This window comes from Opisthorchis viverrini (assembly GCF_000715545.1).
Source record: "Opisthorchis viverrini unplaced genomic scaffold opera_v5_301, whole genome shotgun sequence".
Taxonomy (NCBI): domain Eukaryota; kingdom Metazoa; phylum Platyhelminthes; class Trematoda; order Opisthorchiida; family Opisthorchiidae; genus Opisthorchis; species Opisthorchis viverrini.
The window spans coordinates 47813-66954 of record NW_008751955.1 but is presented as its reverse complement, the minus strand read 5'-3'; the positions used below and the strand labels follow the sequence as shown (position 1 = coordinate 66954).

The 19142-nt window shown below is 46.8% G+C and overlaps 2 protein-coding genes across 2 annotated transcripts in view; one reads left to right on the top strand and one right to left on the bottom strand.

Moving 5' to 3' along the window:
* Positions 1-19142, bottom strand: part of T265_09693 (hypothetical protein) — a gene marked incomplete at both ends in the record, with an annotated part of 87780 nt that overhangs the window by 51502 nt on the left and 17136 nt on the right. Inside the window, one exon of the mRNA XM_009175849.1 lies at positions 1609-1847. Coding sequence (XP_009174113.1) covers positions 1609-1847 — 239 coding nt within the window. The remainder of the gene's footprint in view (positions 1-1608; positions 1848-19142) is intronic.
* T265_09695 (hypothetical protein) lies at positions 34-18860 on the top strand (the record flags this gene model as incomplete). The annotated part of the gene is made up of 9 exons (XM_009175851.1): positions 34-218; positions 1477-1805; positions 1894-2211; positions 3876-3952; positions 6193-6367; positions 9039-9304; positions 11360-11412; positions 15922-16129; positions 18074-18860. The coding sequence occupies 9 exons, from the start codon at positions 70-72 to the stop codon at positions 18443-18445; spliced, it is 1947 nt and encodes a 648-aa protein (XP_009174115.1).

Sequence of the window (19142 nt, the reverse complement as noted above, 5' to 3'; positions counted from 1 at the left end):
CCTATTGACCAATCATGTCCCGAACTGTTCAGGTTCTTGGCCGGCTCGCCACAGATTCATCCAATTTGTATGATCCTGGATGCTTGCCAGCAGCCTGCCGCTGGGGCATTGGAATTACGGCCTGGTGTAGTGATCCTGGATGCTTGCCAGCAGCCTGCCCCTGGGGCATTGGAATTACAGCCTGGTATGCTTCCCGCCTCCGGTTACCAGTTAGTTGTGTGAGTGGAAAACAACTAGAGACAAGATAAATATGGCATATGCAATTCTTTCGAGGCCCGGTATGCTCTTGTATACTGGCTTTTTCATTCACATGGAACTTCGACCGTTTTAGGTGGTGGTTTATTCGTCCGCATACAAAAAAGCCGTGATGGAACTTAATAAGTAGTAATCTTCCTATAGGGCTTCTTTAATCTATCTGAGTGGCGTGACTGCAAGTCTCTCCGGGGCTGATGCTATTACCACAACCTCAGACAATTTCTTGTTAGTTCGTCACATGCAAATCCGACCTGCACGATAAATACCTCATTTTCGACTGTATAGTCGCGAATGGCGCGGTAGGTATCACTGCATTGTGTCAACAACACTCTCATCACATGCATGTGGAGACCGTGTAAGTCGCCGGGAATCATACTTAAAAAAACGTTACACCTTACACAGAGGCGGAGTGCGACTGGAACAAGCACTTAAAAACGCTGTCGCAGAGCATCTAAACCAAATTAACGTCCTATTCACTATTAAAATCCTACGGAGCCTTTCATGAACTCCTCACAGGTAAAAAAATGACGAGCCAAAGAGTTGTGGTAATAGTGATATTTTCTCTCTGGTATTGATGGATGAAAATCAACCGGTCTTCTTAGTCCTGATTCCATCATCAGCGCTGGGACTTCTAACGGTGGAAATCCTACAAAGGGTAGAAAGGAGAGCAAACTGATCTCACAACAGACAGCACCCGCTGTGGGTCTTAGCCTGTAACGAGATGGCCATAAAGCTTCTGTTCTGTCTGAGGATAGTTCATCCACAACAGTTCAGTTCGCCCTTGTTGTACCTGGCATTGGTATTGTTCCAATGACTTATTTTATGGCTGGGAAGTGTAATCCGCTTCTAAGCCTCACGACAGTTACCGTGCATGCTTCGACGTCCACATCAGACTTGGCGGGCAAGATAATTGTTTTCGTGATGCATGTGGCTGGTTTGGTGTGAGAATGGTGACAGGCTCACTAACTTCCCGGCCATTAGTTTCGTTCTGTTTTACAACTGTAAGCCTCGTGTATGAGCACGGCGCTTTGGTCGCCGCTTCACTCAGCTCTTGAAAAGATGAAACAAACGATGGTAGGCCACCGAAGGTAAAGGGAAAGAATCGAAGTTTAGGGAGAGTGGCTGACTGACTGGATGCAAGAGTACAATTGGCTTCGCGATTCTGCTATATCAGTGAGGATCTCCGGCCACTGGTCGGATGAGTTGGTCGGGTGGACCCAGAAGTCAAACAAAATTATCAGAACCAGCTCCTCGAACGGACAGTACGGTGTCGGATATAAACGGCCACTGGGAAAAGATATCCAAAGCGCTACTCAAAGCTGAAACGTCTGTTTGCGGTACAAACCAACTAACTTCATCCAAGTATTGGATCCCTGATAGAACCGTGTCTTTGCTGGAGACTCGGTGGCAGGTTCCTCCTGGCCGCCACCACGACTCCACCCGACGCACCATCCGACGCCAGGTGAAACTGAGTGTCCGCACAGACCGAGATGCTTGGTGGACCCCAAAGGCAGAAGAAATGGAAGTTGCAAAGAATTCTGGAAACGTTCGTAAGCTGTTCCACTTGATTCGTTCGGCTGGTCCTCGGAAGTCTGTTGTCAGCGAAATTAGAGACCAAATTGGCTCCCTGATATGCAGAACGTTTGGGACGCTGGGCACAGTACTTTGAACAGCAACTCAGCTGGCCACCTGCTACCTCCAATCCAGAATCCTGGCCTTCAACAGAGAGGCGGACCGTGAATATGGAGCCACCTTCAGCCTCAAAACTGTCCGAGTATATTTCTCTACATAAGCGTCATCGTGCTGCTGGTCCTGACGACCTTCCACATGCATTTTTCAAGAATGGCAGTGGATCCCTCAGCCAGTGCTTGTCTAGCCTATTTGGGTCTATCTGGGAGAAGGAGACCGCCCCAGATAACTGGGGTGAATCGATAGTGGTGCCCATTTTCAAAAAGGGTAATCGCAGTGAATGTAGCAACCACGAAGGTGTTAGTTTGACGCCTGTTGTGACAAGGCTTCTGGCGTCATCTTACGGTGGCACGCGAAACCATGACTCGTGAGAATTAAGCGGGATTTCGACCGGGTAGAGGCTGCGTTGACCTCATTTACACACTCCATCAGGTGTTAGAGCAACGCCAGACGTACAGACGACCCACAATCCTGGTATTCCTTGACTTCAACTGTGCGCTCGATTCTGTCGATCAGTGCTGTTAACTACAATTACTCAACAGGATATGCTTCAGAGGTTTGCAAATATAATCCGATCCCTATATTCAAATACTTCTAGGGGTGTAAGAGTGAACAGACTGACCATCGTCATACCATCTTGCGGTTCGCGCCCAACACTATGCGGATGCAAAGCCATGCTTCAGAATGTAGTCTCCGAACATACCCCTTACAGTTCAAAGAGAATCGCTGGAGGCTGAGGAAAATTTTTCCTTACCTCGGTTGTTGTATTAGGTCTGACGGAAATGTGTCTGATGAATTCAGTTCGAAAATCCTTAAGCCTCGAATCACGTTTGCTAATTTGCGTCGCTTGTGGCATCAAAAAGGCATCTCACTGGGTCTTAAGGGTCGTGTGTAAGAAATAATGATAATAATAATAATAATAAAAATAATAATAATAATCGTTCAGCTGTAGCACCCTTTCGATGCGGATAATGCGCCGGCGGTCACGGTCAACCGTTGGGCGATCGGAGTGTGCGGTTTTTGGGGCCGACCTTTTCTAACCCGTCCTTCCTCGGGGGAAGGCAGCATCGCTGCTTCCATAAATATGGACATGCTGGTATCCTGAGGGAAACACTTACTGCCTTCACACTCCTGTCGCAGAGGACAGTACGACTTTACCCCCAGACCGCCTCGTACCACGATTACTCGTAGTACGGGGTCTCGCTGCTCTTGGTCTGGCTGCTCCCCTTTGACCTTCCTGGCATGGTTGCACCTTGTGGAACGAAGTTCCAGCCACTGTAGCCCGCGGGATCATTGCAGCACTGAAGCCCGACCACCACGTCAAGGTGGCAGCTTTAGGTCGGGCCAGACCACGTACAACCATGACTCATGGTTGCACGGCAGTGAAGCATCGATGTTGAATACTGATGTCAAGCTGCCGATGATGGTGATAATGAAACGGAGGCTTTATGAAGAGGTAGCCGATGAATTCGCCTGCCATAAGCATCTTTAAGCGGGTTTTTCTAAAGACCCGAAGTAGGGCTCGGCTATTTTCGATGGCAAAAGCCTATCCCATCTTCTAAGCTTTTCTCGCTAACCATATCTCACGGTGTTTACTTGGACTCTTGTTCATTCACCTTTTTAACTTCGTGTAGCCTCAGATTGTCACCCTGATGAGGGTGTTCTTTCCTTCGATAAGGCAACGGCACTTGGATATCTTTCGACAGGTCCGTCGTAATTGGACTTTCGAACAGGAACACTGAATGACTGGTTGCGGTAGTCTGAAGATTTACCAACCGTATTCAGATCTTTTGTCTGGAGTGCTGTAGTTTTCGTATCGAAATATCGCTATGAAATTCGGATTCGGCAACGTTCTTAATGCGGTTCGTTGGGTCATAGCCTTAGGTCAAGAACAAATCACCTACTTTTGGCGGATTTTTAGTAGGCCTTAGTGGTTCCGAATAGTCGCATAGCAATCTGCTGTTCACAGCAACCCAATCCAACAGCATATTTAATTTTAGATCCCAGAGTGAGTCCTACACACCCCGGATACCACTCAGTCACACCTTCACTGGATACCCTAGGGGTATGGCGTGAATCTTAATGGTTCGTTTAAGCTTTTCGGGGATACACTGTCGTGGTGAGGTTGGAAGGCATTTTTCATATATGCAATGCACGTCGAGCTTCATAGATGATAGGGAAGTCTGTTGACAAACCTGACAGAGTACTGCTTTTTTTGAACGAGTGATTGAGCATATTCGGACTTTTCATTTTTGTTGGGAGCTATGGGTCGGAGCCGAGGTACACAAGAATGATGGCGTGTATGAGAAACATCATCTTTAATGATAGAAATGCAAGCGGAGAATATTGGTGCTCCATTGCAGCATAACCATGTCGGTTTATTTCAATAAAGCCTCATAACAGAAACAAGAAAAGTGGGTAGAGGGAGGAAGACCTACCACAAGGCGCCTATACCTCAACACTCAGACAATTTGGATACAGACCGACAGCATGAAAAAAAATCGTTCAGCTGTAACACCCTTCCGGTGCCTAGCTGCCATGCCACCTGAGGGAAGCACGAGGGCTAGGATACTACCAGGTTGCCCAAGCCTAGACAGGGGAAGTCGAGAGGCTGAGGTGGGGTTCGAACCACGGACCTTCCGGTCAGTAAATTCGCCCTCTAACCACTTGAGCTATCTCGCCCCATGAACGCTACTGACATCAGCTGTCTGCCGAGTCATTCAGTATCCCTAGCTAGGTACAAGGAAAGTGATATGGGCCTCATCCTGGAAGGCAAAAAACCCTTCTGCCATGTCAAATTCGCTCCACCTCTAGATTTGCACCGCTCCGTATCAAGCATGGAAAACAGCACCCGTCTCGGCGATAGGTCGGCATGCGGAACAGCCAACTTGGTCTACAGTTCTGGATGCATCCTTTCAAGGAAGCACCGTCTGCTTCATCACAAACCCGTCTCCTGATCATCTCATTGCGAATTCGTTGGTGTCCACCGGTTCCAGCTATACTTCCGAAATGTCGGTTGTCAAAGGCATGAAAATATCCCATATCTCCCGCATTAAATTGTCAGGTTCTGCAGCCGTATAAAGATACAGCTCACACCGTAGATTAAAACTAAAAAGGATAATCGTTCAGCTGTAACACCGTTTCCGTGCCTAGTTGTCATTCCAAGCGAAGGAAACACGAGGGTTGCCGGGCTACCCAAACCTAGACGGGCGAAGTCAAGATGCAGACGCCGGGCGCGCAAGACGACCTGAAACAATTGACTGATAGAGTGTCGTTCCAACGGTATTCTGGAATTGCCACACTTAACGAACGCCCTTTCTAAAAATGGACACCAACGTCGACTCATCTCAGTTGGTTGAAACTGTCTCTTGGCAAATAAGGTAGACAGGCATCAACTGAGGGTTTCAAATCAATCTTTAAACGGAGCGGGGTTTAGTTCGTCAGGACCCGCAGCTTGGTGAGATTTGGGGGAGGAAAGCGAATCCCTTATTTCCGAATTTGTCGCAGCTTCCAAGCGACGTCACAAACGAGAGATTCAGCCGGGTTCCAGGTGAGTCTCTCGAAAAAAACAAATTAGTTTGCAAATGAGTGTATATTCGCTACTCATGGTTATGGCTATCGAGTTCGGCATAAATCTTATGGCTAGCAGCAATGGACGGCGGGTTGGTCCGCTAGCGCCTAATGATGGACCTAAAAAATTTTTCGCTAGCATCAGAGAAGAAGACCGAATATGTGAAAGGAATGAAGCATCGATGATAGGTTGTTTTCACTAAACCGCCCTTTTGTGTGCGGTAAATAAGGTAACCCAGCTGATGGCGTCACCCGACGGCTTGTGTGGCATGAATTTGTTTTTGGTTGTAAGTGTGTGTGGCTATTGCCATGCGACCAGGTCTAAACGACATCGACTAAAGGATTTGACTTGAAAACCTAACCACTGAGCAGTTTGTATTTTTAAAGAACAAGTCATCACACGTGTTCCAACCCCAAATCTAGACGATTCGGTATTTCATACATACTCCCCAATTCAGCTCAGTGACTGTTGGATCCAGTCTCTTCATGACAAGCGGTTTGAGAGCACCGACGTTCCTTTATTGAGTTTACCCCTCTTGCTTCTTGTGATTGTTTTTCAACGAAGCACGGGAAGGGTAAAACCGCTGACCATTTCTTCATATAGCCATGTTTCCATAGTTCACCCCTTTCTTTTTTGTTATTGGTTGCAGCTTCTATGGCTTCCGTGGTTAACCACAGATCTATAAAATCCCAACAATGACGACCGAGGATTGTGGTGATCGTGTTAACAGTTATGTCAAATTGAACGTTGGTGGCACTTTGTTCTACACGACAATCGGCACTTTGCTACGCGGCAACACAATGCTAAACGCTATGTTTAGCGGCAGAATGGAGGTGAAAACGGACGATGAAGGTGAGACTGATTTTCGACCGCATTTCGGCTAGCACGTCTATAACTTCTTGGAGCGTTTTTATGTTTCTGTTGGGATTGATATTGTCTTAACCAGGACTTTGCTCGCATGCCTCGTATAGATTACGTTGAGCTGGAAACAGCATGGCGATGAACATGTGAGCTATTGATTCGTGGTTGGAGTCCGATCTCAGTTTTCCGTTACTCTAGCCCGTCCTTCGGATACCTAACGGTGCCTCAGGCCACATGTATCCTTCGAGGTGCACCGAAACGGCAACAAATGAAATCTATGCCTTCTATAGTCTTGCCGCACGATTTTATCTCGCTTTCCCTTTTGCACGCCTGATTATATGGCCTGGCGACTTAGTATTCCCAGTTTGCTCGTTCGTTCAACTGTAGCAAACTTTCGGTGCCTAATCGCCACGCTACCCAGAGGAAACATGAGGGCTAAGCTACTGTCAGGTTGCCCAAGCCTAGACGGAAGCAGTTGAGATTTCGGGGTTGGTTTCGAACCACATACCTTCTGGTCAGTAGTTCGCACCCTGATCACCGAGTTATCTCGATATATTGGAGTTAACTATGTTGTTGAAAAGTAGAACCTATTGCTTCTCTTCATTCCTTTCGTTTCCTTCTTTCCTGAACAATGTAAGGCGTTTGGAATCTTATTCGCGTAGTGAGTTGGTTACTGACATGGTGATGGTCGAGGATCCAGTCATTCCTCTCTAACACCAACTTTTCATATCACGGAACCCTACAAAGTTATCAGTTTAGCATGCCATAAACGATACGACAAAACCCATATCAATCTGTTTTTCTTGGCGAAAATCAGTTCCTATCGGAGTTCCGAAAATCTGGATGCAGTCAATGAATTGAGACAGGATTCGTGGAAATCAGAGTCACTCTATTTGATGCAATTAATAATCGTAACAGTAGTAATGATACTCCAACAGAACAACATTCTTTGTTCCCGATTGAACCAAGTCGGTTGGTGTTTGCTTTCGGGGTGACCCGCTTTCCAGCAGTCCAGCTTTCCATGTGTTCCTTGCGGAACGCTCGTTGTAATGAGTTCAAGCGTTCGAACATAAAATGTGGCAGGTGAAGATATTCAAAATGACATTCAGTTGATCAGACATAAACCCTGCGAACAACCATTCACCGTCACTGCGTCGTTCCATGCTTGTTGTCGACGGATTCGAACTCAACCACAACACAGAGCTCATAGTCGCCGTCGCACAACGATGGCAATGTAGCTTATTGTCTCCCTCAGGGTTAGGAACCTGTTCTAGACTAGCCTTCCATTTTCCAACTAGTTTCCACTTATGTGGCCAGAACGGGAAAGAAGAGGTTAGGGTTAGCCTCTTCACCTGGCCACATCGATCAATCTAAAAAAGTCGTTCAGCTGTATCCCTCTTTCGGTGCCCAACTGCCGTGCCACCAGAATGAAGCATGAGTGCTGGGATACTGCCAGGTTTCCCTAGCCTAGACAGGGGAGGTCGAGAGGCAGAGGTCAGACCAAGAGTGCCTGACTAACTGCAATTCCGCGGAAATGCTTCTAATGCCTATTTAGGGTTCCTTCCGGGTGAAAATCGTCTTCATTCTTCACACGTCATCGTTGACAGCATGACATCAATGTCCCTCACACGAACAGCGGTGAATTGCTTGCTATGCTCTAATTGACTCACACGGCCTAAAATGATAGACAGCATATCTTGGAACATCGCCTGCATACAAGCAGTACATCTCAGGATCATCGGATGGCCTCAGTAAAGTTTCACAGCCTCGTTTCGCAGCTTATGAAATCAAAATGGCTCATAACCATAATGGTGGCACGAGTTTGTGTTCCAGACTGATTAGGAGTAGGAAAAATGAAAAGAGGAAGAGCTTGATGGTGTTTCTCACACAAAACGAACAACTATCCGTTTACTAACACTCTCATTGGCACAAGAACTTGGTTTTGACAGAAAACTCAACTGAATCTCTCATTTTGTGATAGTCCGGGCATCATAAACGAGAGATTCAAGTGGATTTAATTGAGTCTGTTGTCAAAACCAAATTCGTACGCAAATGAGAGTATCTATCGAAAACAGGCTATTTCATTTCTGATCAGAATCTTGAGTTTGGCGTATTCACGAAAAGTCCCTTCCATCCGGGCGGGCAGCTCAACTTCATCTGGAAACTATCATTAGAGGCGTTCGATATCTAGAACTGCAACGCTTTTTAGCCTCGAGAACTTTTTTCCTTACTGGTGCACTTTATGTTCTCTATCCAAACAGGGGTCGAGATAGTCCTAGTGGTTAGAGCGCGAATTTACTGACCGGAAGGTCTGTGGTTCGAACCCGACCCCCGCCTCTCGACTTCCCCTGTCTAGGCTTGGGCAACCTGGCAGTATCCCAGCCCTCGTGATTCCCTCTGGTGGCATGGCAGTTAAGCAATGGGAGGGTGCTACAGCTGAACTATTTTTTTACATCCAAACAAACCTTTGGGTTTGATGGTCCAGTGGTCACTGTTTTCAAATGATAATGCGTCCAGCTAGCGACAGACTATTTTGTGTCTATCATATTTACTTTTCTTCACACTCATATGCTGATCACTTTATGTGAGCTTCAGAGAACCAAAGAATTCTTGACAATGATTGTAACTCTCTTGAGTGACATATCACTTTATAACCCCTCAGGTTGGGTACTCATTGACAGAAGTGGCAAGCATTTTGGCACCATACTGAACTACATGCGCGATGGAAGTGTACCACTACCGGAGACCCGTCGTGATATGGAAGAGCTTCTTGCTGAGGCCAGGTACTTTTGCGTGGATGGTCTACGGCAAGCCTGTGAAGACGCACTTGCTCGCATGGTAGCTGATGAAGACATCCAAAACCGTGCCACAATAGTTATTGTGAAGTGTCCGAATGCGGCGAAGTCTCTGCTTTCATCGACCAAAAAGGTACGTTTGCTTCTTGTTGCACGAGATAACCAAGTGGAACGTAAAGTTGACGGAAACCTGGGGACTGCGCCTGCCTGATGAGCCCCAAGAAGGGCAAAACCTGTCGTGGGCTGTCGAAGAGTTTTCAGCAGCCTTATGAGTGGTGTTTTACGTCTATACATGCATCGCAATATGTCGAATATCGTACCAACTGAAACATGAGGCGGTCTGGTGCAGCACATTTAGTTACTTAAGGACATCATAAACGAGTGATTTAGCTGGGTTCCTGGTAGTCTCTCGCAAGACCGAATCGATTTGGTGTATTTTGCTAAATAACCTTTTGTTTGGTCAGGTTGTTGAGCTCCAGACTGACTGTCGGTCCGGCCAGCTGTAGTTCCAACAATAATCATTATTATTGATTAGGGTAGAAGTGGACAGTGCTGGACAGACTCACTGATCGGGCGTTTGGTTGGACCCTTTTCGTGTGTAGCCGCCTGCATGTGCCAGATTAGAATGAGGAACGAACTTCAGGGGAAAATATAGCCAGAGCAAATATCTACTTTTGGTCCGTGTAACATCCATTCCAATGCTCTTTTTAGACCAGCAACCTCTACCCCCAACCTATGCGCCGATATTACCTCGTCTAATACTAAAAAGGCTACAGACGTCAGATATGTCCTGCACTTGTGTGGTCCTTATCAAGACACTGAAGCAACAGTGATGTTGGCGGTGAGGATTTCAGTTTCGACTGAGGGCTTAGAAACGCAGCGACCTAGATTGTTTATGGTAGGTTGATCGTATATACGCGGTACACGGTGCAGTTAGACGATACTGGTCAGAACACACACCACAAATGGCCACTCACACTGAGCTATACAGGTGAAGTAAAAAATTGAATTGTTCAGCTGTAGCACCCTTTCGGTGCCTAACTGCCATGCCACCCGGAGGCTGCACGAGGGCTGGGATACTGCCAAGTTGCCCAAGCCTAGACAGGGGAAGTCGAGAGGCGGAGGTCGGGCTCGAACCACGAACCTTCCGGTCAGTAAATTCGCGCTCTGCCTACTTGGGCCATCTCGCCCCCCACAGGTGAAGTAGCTTGTGAATCAGCTGATCCAAGTCAACCACCCAAGGTCAAGTGGACGACGTAATACGGTGCAATAGGTCCTATTTGGAAAAGAATAATGGACTAGACTCTATGCTCAGCCCCCCTATCAACAAAGGCTCATCTGCTCACACTAAAAAGAGTAGCACGAGCCACGAAACCGCACACACCAGTGCTTCTGCCCGGACGGATGTGTCGACCAGTGAATCTAAGCGCTGACACTACGAAGACACGCTTGGGGCCAGTGAATTACGTCCAATTTGACCACCAACACTGACGTCAAAAAAATTGCAGTCGTAACCGTGTGATTCATTGGTACTGTACAGATTCGCACCGGATAGCGTCAATATCGTCATTTAGACGGTTGCCGTCTTAACTTCTACTTCATCTAGCAATGGTGGTACACTAGGAAGCTGTATCGACTGTGGATAGGAAACGAAGACATATCAGTTGATTCCAGTCGCTTCAGTTCTCATTACGACTTAATCACCTTAATGCGTGGAAACAAAACTCCAGTTGTCAATTGAGAGAGTGTTAACGTGATACTGGGATGGATCGGTCGTTTTGCCATCTTGTCCAGCACTTTTAATCAGCGAACTAAAGCACATTGTTCATTGTCCTTGCTAGTCAGCGAGTTTCGCCTTGGTGTGAGTGACTTCCAGCAGTAGTAGTAAGCACTTTCGCCTTGGTGTGAGTGACTTCCAGCAGCAGTGGTGGTAAGCATACGGCCTAATAAAAAAACTGTCCACGGCCACCCTCATTTCATCAGCTTAGGATTCGACCTCTAAAAACACGTACTCCTTTCCGTTATCCTTCCGCCTTAAATCTGGACCAACCTCGTAACCTAGTCACTTGGCCTGAGGAAACTTTTTGGTCAAAAGCGAAACGTTGCCCAGCAATAAATCTACCGATTTTTACCAAACTTTTCCGAATACGTACTCTCATTCTGTTACTTCCCCTCCCCCACATTTCAGCCGGTTGTAAAATTAACAATGAACCGATACAACAATGTTTTCTCCTACACCAGGTAAGCCCACATTCATGCATTTATGTGGTTGTAAAGTTTGATTGTCTACTTCTTCTGGGATCACACCCATTTCGGGGAATTATGAAACATTGGGGTTCTGATTTGCAAACCTCCAGTTTCAAGTTTTTCCACATAATACGGTCTGTTGTAGCGGGAATGAAGTCATAGTAAACAGAGGAAAAAACATGGAGAGGAATGGACTTAGTGCGATGAAGTCCAGGGGAAAAACAAGATTAAGGTGCCTACAACTATGAACAATCCTAAGCTCGACATAACATAGTAATTAAGGCGCAAACGTAGTGACCGGAACGTCCGTGGTTCGAATCCAACCCCGGCATCTCGACTACTCCAGTCTAGGTTTGGGCAGGCTGGCAGTATCTCAGCTGTCGTGCTTCCTTCGGGTGCATGACAGCCAGGTTGAACTGTATCATTCCACAAAATGTTCGACTTTATTTGTGGTTATGTGAATCCAACGTCTTTGCATCTGGGTATACTACTTAATTCAAACGGCTGGTTTTATTGTGTTCAGCGATCCCCCCTTTAACTTTTAAGGCACTTGTTGTATTCAAACCGATGGAGTTTCAATGCGAGGTCCTTTGGGTCAGTTGACGTATTCATGATGAGCCCTAAACAGGGTTGAAACTATGATTCGCCCACTTACTTATTGTAAAGCTACGCCGGCAACTTTCTAGTTTTCTAGAGGAGGCGCAAAACACTACGGAGCCACTGAAATCTCTACAAGTCAACCTTGATCTCAGTTTGGGAGATGAAACAAACGGAAACCTTCCGTTTCCTGATATTCTGACACAACATAGGACCTATAAAACCATTCAAAAGTTAGCACTTTGCTAGCACACACGGACAGGGCAATGCTTGCACATCACTAGCCTCGTGTGGATGCGATGTAAGCATTGCTCGAACAAAGCGTTTTAATACCGAGCTCGATAATTTTGGCACACTCCTGGTTGAGCTCAGTATCCTTAGACATACCGTTGAGCCTAATCAATATTCCGAGGTATTCACTGAGAAATTCACTACGCAGACCTCTAAATTGGGATGTGTCGGTACTGTCCCAAAACTTGACGTGATCTGTAATCCACCGATGCAATGGGGCAACTTAAACGACTATGTCGTCTGATAGCCACGATGTGAACGGCTTATTATGAAATCGAGCCGTTCCTTGTTCACGCAATAGATCGCGTCTCACTACCACTGTCAATGTCCCAAAAGCATTGTCCGTCAAATCCAACATATACATTCTGCCCAAGTGATAGCTAATCACACTGCTGTTCAGTCGCTCATGGCCGAACAGTTAACCATTGGCCGGAATGTCACGTGTTCGAAACTCTGAGCTTCGTGAGGTGAGCTGTGCGGATTATCCCCAACAAATATAAAATCGTTCAGATCTAACACCCTGTCGGTGCTTAGTTGCCATGTCACCAGAAGGAAGCACGAGGGCTGGGATACTGTCTATTATATTTAAAGTCCTGGATTGAAAAGAAGAGAAAGAATGGGTGAAGAAGGGGACCTAGTGCTGGTCTACGTCAAGCATTCTGAGATACCTATACCTCCAACCGCCCAATCAGACAATCTGGAAAGAAACTGACAGCACGAGCGCCAATGCCCTCGATTAGCCGCCGTTTCTTGCAACGTCTCCAGACAAGCACAGACGGCGTCACGGGGACCGCATCCTGGAAGGCGTACTACACCAACAACACCCAAACTCTTCGTGATCTCTTTCACGCCCTTCTGCCAAGTCATGCGGTGTCCGCCTCGCGGTTTGCGTCATCCTGAAGGAGGCACGCAGAACAACACTCGTCTCGGTAGATGGTGTTTCGGCATGCGTAGCACATGACCGAGCCATCGTCTTTGATGATGCTGGATGTTTTCCCTGATGGAAGTACCTGCAGCACAACCAAAACCCGTTTTCTAATCGCCTTGTTACTGACACGCTGACGCCATCCACAACCAGCCACGCTTCTGAGGCATCGGTGGTCGAAAACCTGAAGACGCCTCACATCATCTGCCCGCACCCATACAACGACACAGCCGTTACAGTAGCCTGGTACACGCATTCCTTAAGATTTAATGGAATGTCTTTTTGACGCTACAAGTGACGCAAATTAGCAAACATCAATCGAATCTTTGAGATTCTTGCATGGAATTCGTCGGACACATTCCCGTCAGAGCTAATACAACTACCGAGGTGAGGGAAAATTTTCCTCAAACTTCAGCGATTTTCCTCGAATTGTAAGGGTTATGTTCAGAGACTACATTCCGAAGCATGTCTTTGCACTCGGATAGTGTTGGGCGCAAACCGAAAGGTGATATGACGACCGTCAGTCTGTTCACTCTCGCACCCCCAGAAGTATGTGAATATTCAGATCGGATTATGTTCATAAACTTCTGTGACATACCCTGTTGAGCAAGTGTAGTTAACAGCACTGACCGATCGACAGAATTGAACGCACACTTGAAGTCAAGGAACACCAAGATTGTGGTGTCTGTACATGTGCGTCGCTCTAACACCTGACGGAGTGTGAAGATATGGTCAACGCAGCCTCTACCCTGACTCGTGAGAGTCAGGGTTTCACGTACCATCGTAAGACGCCAAAGGATCAGTGACACCAGAAGCCTTGTCACAACAGGAGTCAAACTAATACCTCTGTGGTTACTACATTCACTACTGTTGAATCAAAGTTTCCCACCCTTCATTCGTTCACCCATAATCAATGAAGACTCAATAGGATTTCAGAAATTGGAGAACATCAACCAATGTTTTTTCAACTTCGTTGAATGATCATCCGAAACTTACCACAAGAACAGAAATGCTCGATCCACTTAAGATCCAAGGCTGTGATCCATTGGCTAGTAACATTCTACAGAAAGCGGACAACCCGATATAAGAGGCTACAGATGTTGAAAACGTGAAAGAATCTAAGGGTTTTCCATTTCAAGCACGCGGGTTTGGTCTCTGCTCTTCAAGCAGCTGGAACAGCGCGTCTCGAACTTTAGAATGGATCGATAACGTGTTTGTGGTAGTGTACTCCTTCAGTTCTTACCTTTTACATGAGAGATGGCTGAGTGGCTTGAGCGTGGTTCGATTCCAGCCTCTGCCTCTCGACTTCCCCTGTCTAGGCTTGGGAAACCTGGCAGTATCGCAGCCTCCTTCGAGTGGCATGGCAGCTAGGCACCGAAAGCATGCTGCAGCTGAACTGTTTCGATCTGGTACATCAGGTTCCATGGATCCACCATTCTCTGCACCATCACTTTCGTCCTGTCCAGCCGGGTAGCAGAAGCTCTTAGCATATCTGTTTTAATCACTCTACCGAACTTGGATTATTTTAAACTCGCTTGAAACAGTTTTAGTATTTCGTTTACCACTGACTAGTTGTTTCGGATTAAGGCAGTCCTCGATCCCAAGACATTGTGGACACCCAGTTGTACCCTAACAAGCCTCCAGCAGTTAACAAATTGGCTACGGTTTAATGAAACACCCGTGGAATCATTTGTAATATATATGTATTTTTGGGGTTCGTTGTTTAATAGTATCACGGTAGATTCTATGGCTCATTTGGAGACATCGTATTCATCTTATTGGGATTGAAGTGGAGGAACTCCCTAATCAGGTAGACCAAGGGTACTCAAAGTCTCTCTAGAAAGGATAGTTACTTATCTGTCAGGAACTGGTCTTCATNAGGTTGCTACTCTTTCTCCCAAATCGTACTATAAACTTCCAGCTGAATCAGGAGCCGCACAGAGGTGTCATTCCCAGAGATCACTGATCCTTTCCCAGATTAGTTCTCGGTTAGTTCAATTTCCGGGGCGAGATGGACCAAGTGGTTAGAGCGCGAACTTACTGACCGGAAGGTCTGTGGTTCGAACCCAACCTCTGCCACTCGACTTCCCCTGTCTAGGCTTGGGCAACCTGGCAGTATCTCAGTCCTCGTGCCTCCGTGTGGCCTGGCAACTAGGCACCGAAAGGGTGCTACAGCTGAACGAACGAGTTCAATTTCCGATCCTGAAAACTCTCTTGCATGACTTTCTACGTACCAAATATATTCCGGGTAGTGATCAGCCTTCACTTTGTATGTGCATGCACAGAATCGAGATGACTCAGCGGTTAAGGTGCGGGACCACTGACCAGGAGGTTCGCGGTTCAAGCCCGGCATCCCAACTCTCGTGCTTCCTTCAGGTGACGCGGTGTGGCAGCTAGGCGCCGGAAGGCTGAACAACATTATTGCTGTTGTGCGGATGTGCGTGCGATCATAGAGATAGCCTCCTTCTTGATATGCAACACAGCTTGGCGTAGGATTTTGATTTGTCACTCCCGTTTCACAACTCGATCAGTTCGCACTTTCAATGTTGACAACTAATACCGAAGAGCAATGTGAATGGTCGTTTAGTCTCATGCATGCTCACACCAATATGAACACTTATTCCGGTGTCCCCTCTTGTGACGACCTACTCAGAGAAAGACTTGGTTGCTTTTTTTTCTGTTTCATTCAGTAACTCACACGACAATCTGTTGCGTAATATCGAGTGTCTGGAGAAATACGCCTTGATGTTCCCTGACAAGGTGCTGTTCGTCAAAGATGTACGCGACAAGAGCGAGCAGAATGAAATTTGCGAATGGAGTTACTATTATCGGGGACATCGGTTGAAAAGCATTGATTGTATCGCAATCCATTACTCATCAGAGAAACGTTTGATCAAGGTGAGCATGATTCCTATCGTCCACAAACTGGGATGGTTGCTGTCCGGTTTTCTGTTGCAAATCCGAAAGGCTGTCATTATTGATTATTACGATTGTTACTGTTATTACTATTATTATCATTATTATTATTACGGTTCAAGATCAGCCTGGGCTCTTCCGGTCATGTGATTTTTCCGTGCACATGACTGAGGTGATTGAAGAGCTACAGAGGGAGGTCAATTTGTACTTATAAGTTCCATAAATGCATGCGCTTTACATTACGAGGCGGAAATCCCCTGTATAACTCTTTCCTTGACCTCACTGAAAAGAGACATGCCATACCATCCCAAGGTGGGCCTCAAACATGTGTATGTTAACGCTGAGTAACAGGCATTATTCGATGTCAGTACTTTGCAGCGAAGTTATTGCTGTGTTCTGCAGACGGTCGTGCGACGCCTGTGTCATCTCCTGACCTCTTCCTCCACCCACTGTGGTTTATCAAAAGATACGGTAGCTTGAGGCAGCCCTTCATGAAGACAGAGGGAAATCATTACAACCGTATTTATAAGTTTGTCAAGGAATCTTCCACAAGGTCACGCAATAATCTTCGTGACGGGGCAAGAAGCGCCGAACTATAAACGCTCGATCCTGATTGGATGACATTCTGACCAATCAATGCATGCCTTCGTTTGGTCCGTAGCCCGCACGTGACACTTGTCCAATCTGCATGATCTTAAGATATGATCCGAAAATGCGAATAATGGTCCGTAGCCCGCACGTGACACTTGTCCCATCTGCATGATCTAGCAATGCAGACTCGCGCTTTTCATTGTCGTGCAGCGGAGGAGATTACCACTTGGGGGGAATGGAGGAGGATGTAAAATTTTACTGGTCCGAAACATCGAAACAGTAATTTGTCCGTCTTCCTAATGCTTGTGTGATAGCTAGTATACTGTCAGCTTGGACTAGGTAACAGTCGTTAGCGCGAGTACCAACCTGGCCTTATTTAATGAGACACGTGGCCACATGCTGCACTTCCATCCTGAAGAGTCGGCAGGTTTATCTAACAGGGTGCTTACCAGTGTCGGTTTGTCTCTCCAGTCCCTGCATTAGGCTGTTGAACTTTTTCAAGCCAATGCAAGCATACAACAAAGATGGAAGAGCAATGGGATGATTGAAACTTCCCGACCACTGCATCAGCGCAGTGGCCTCACATATGTTGCAATCTACTGTTTTAATCCGAGCCGCTGTACGCACCCTAATCAAGTTGGCTAACTGCAACTGCTGTGCCTAACCGAGTACTGCTAGACTTTCCACAATACCTGTCGTTTTACACCTTGCGAATCAATGAAGCACTTTTCTTTTTCTGGGAACTTACAAGTCTGTGGAACCTGTTCACTAACTGAGGTGGAAGGGAACGGCTTCTGGTAAAGTGAGCGACATGTGGAATCTTCTCTGACTGATAGCCATTAAATGACGATGAAGTTCGAAGAGACTGAGAGTGCGCGAAAGGCTGGAGCTCTTGTTATCATGAGTGCGAAGCGCTCGTGAAGACGATCAACAATCAGCCTCCTACTCTTCCATAAAGCTATCCGTAAAATATGCGGTCGTCCCACGCTTAAGAGGTCTGATCATTGGAAAGGCCACCTTTGGTCTCTCTAGAGTGGGACAACCACGCTTGATTTTGTTCCGCTCAAACAGCTGAATCGACCTGATGGTTAGGATATCAGTCAGCTCTTGCTGACTCTCCAGTGTATGGCTGTAGCTCTGGTCGTTACCTGACCACTCGCCAAGGTTTTTCTGCAAAATGCTTCCTGAGAGCGCAGTATATTCAACACCGTACTGTTTCCCCTATTAATGTCGTGCTGGCACGCGAAGAATTACCCAATTATCCACTAGTTGATTAGCGACCTTGGTTCACATCTGAATATTCTCTCATCCTAATTATCTTTTTTGTTCTTGTAGGTCGAGTTTCCTGAATCGCGAATACACGAAGAAATGCTTTCACTACTCTCGGTCGATATCCGAGGTCTGAGTGATGCGGAGCTCAGAGATATTGCAATGAGAAAAGCCAATTGCGGGTCAGGCAGTGCCACCGCCCCGTTTGTGGGGAATCCTGTCAACGTACTGCCTTCGATTGTATCTGAACAAGATGAACCGGATTTGGACCAGACTTCCACTACAACAGTTTCTGGCAGTGTGCAAAGCCATTCTACCGTACCACCAGCCCGTCCAGTGTTGATGAGTACCAATCACCTGGACACGATTGTGGGTGGATCTGGTAGCCCAAGCACACGTGCGCCGTTCGCCACATCAGTCCGCCTTGGACGGCGTTGAATGTTTGGAGTCCACTCCCGCTAGGCTTCTGTGTCAGACGTTGCCATGCTCTTCTTTGACTCTCATGGCCTCCTTGTTTGGACAAGCCCACGACACCAGCATCTATTCCGTCCAAGCGTCCCCCACCCATCCAACTGCATTTTTGATTTTTTTCTTTAGGCTCCGTTCTTGCCACGTGACAATACGGGTTTATCGATGAAGGCCTGCTAGTGTCCGTGTTTTCCCGTTATCACTATTACAACTACTACTATTGCTTCGCACACCCTGGGTTCGATTTGATTTTACTGCTTTTATCTGAGTTCATTTTGTTTGTTTGATAAGAGCTGTGATAACCCGATTTACTGTACCCCTCATCTGATAGACACGTGATCATGCCGCTGAATAAATATTTACCCGTTCTGATCGGCTGTACGAGCAGCCCATGTGTTTTTACTGTGACTCACTGTTTGTCTTGTGGTTAGCCTTGCTGACAGCGATGCGATGTGCAGTTTTACCGTGCTGTAGAAAAAGCTGATTATTGTTGAGGGCGGAGTCATTCCGGCATAACGAATCGTTCAGCTGTGTCTATCTGCTCGAAGGAAGCACGAGGGCTGGGCTATTGCCGGGCCGCCCAAGCGGAGCCAGGAGAAGTTGAGATGCGAAGGCTAAGTTCGGATCACGAACCTTCAGGTCAGTGAATTCGTGCTCTAATCACTGA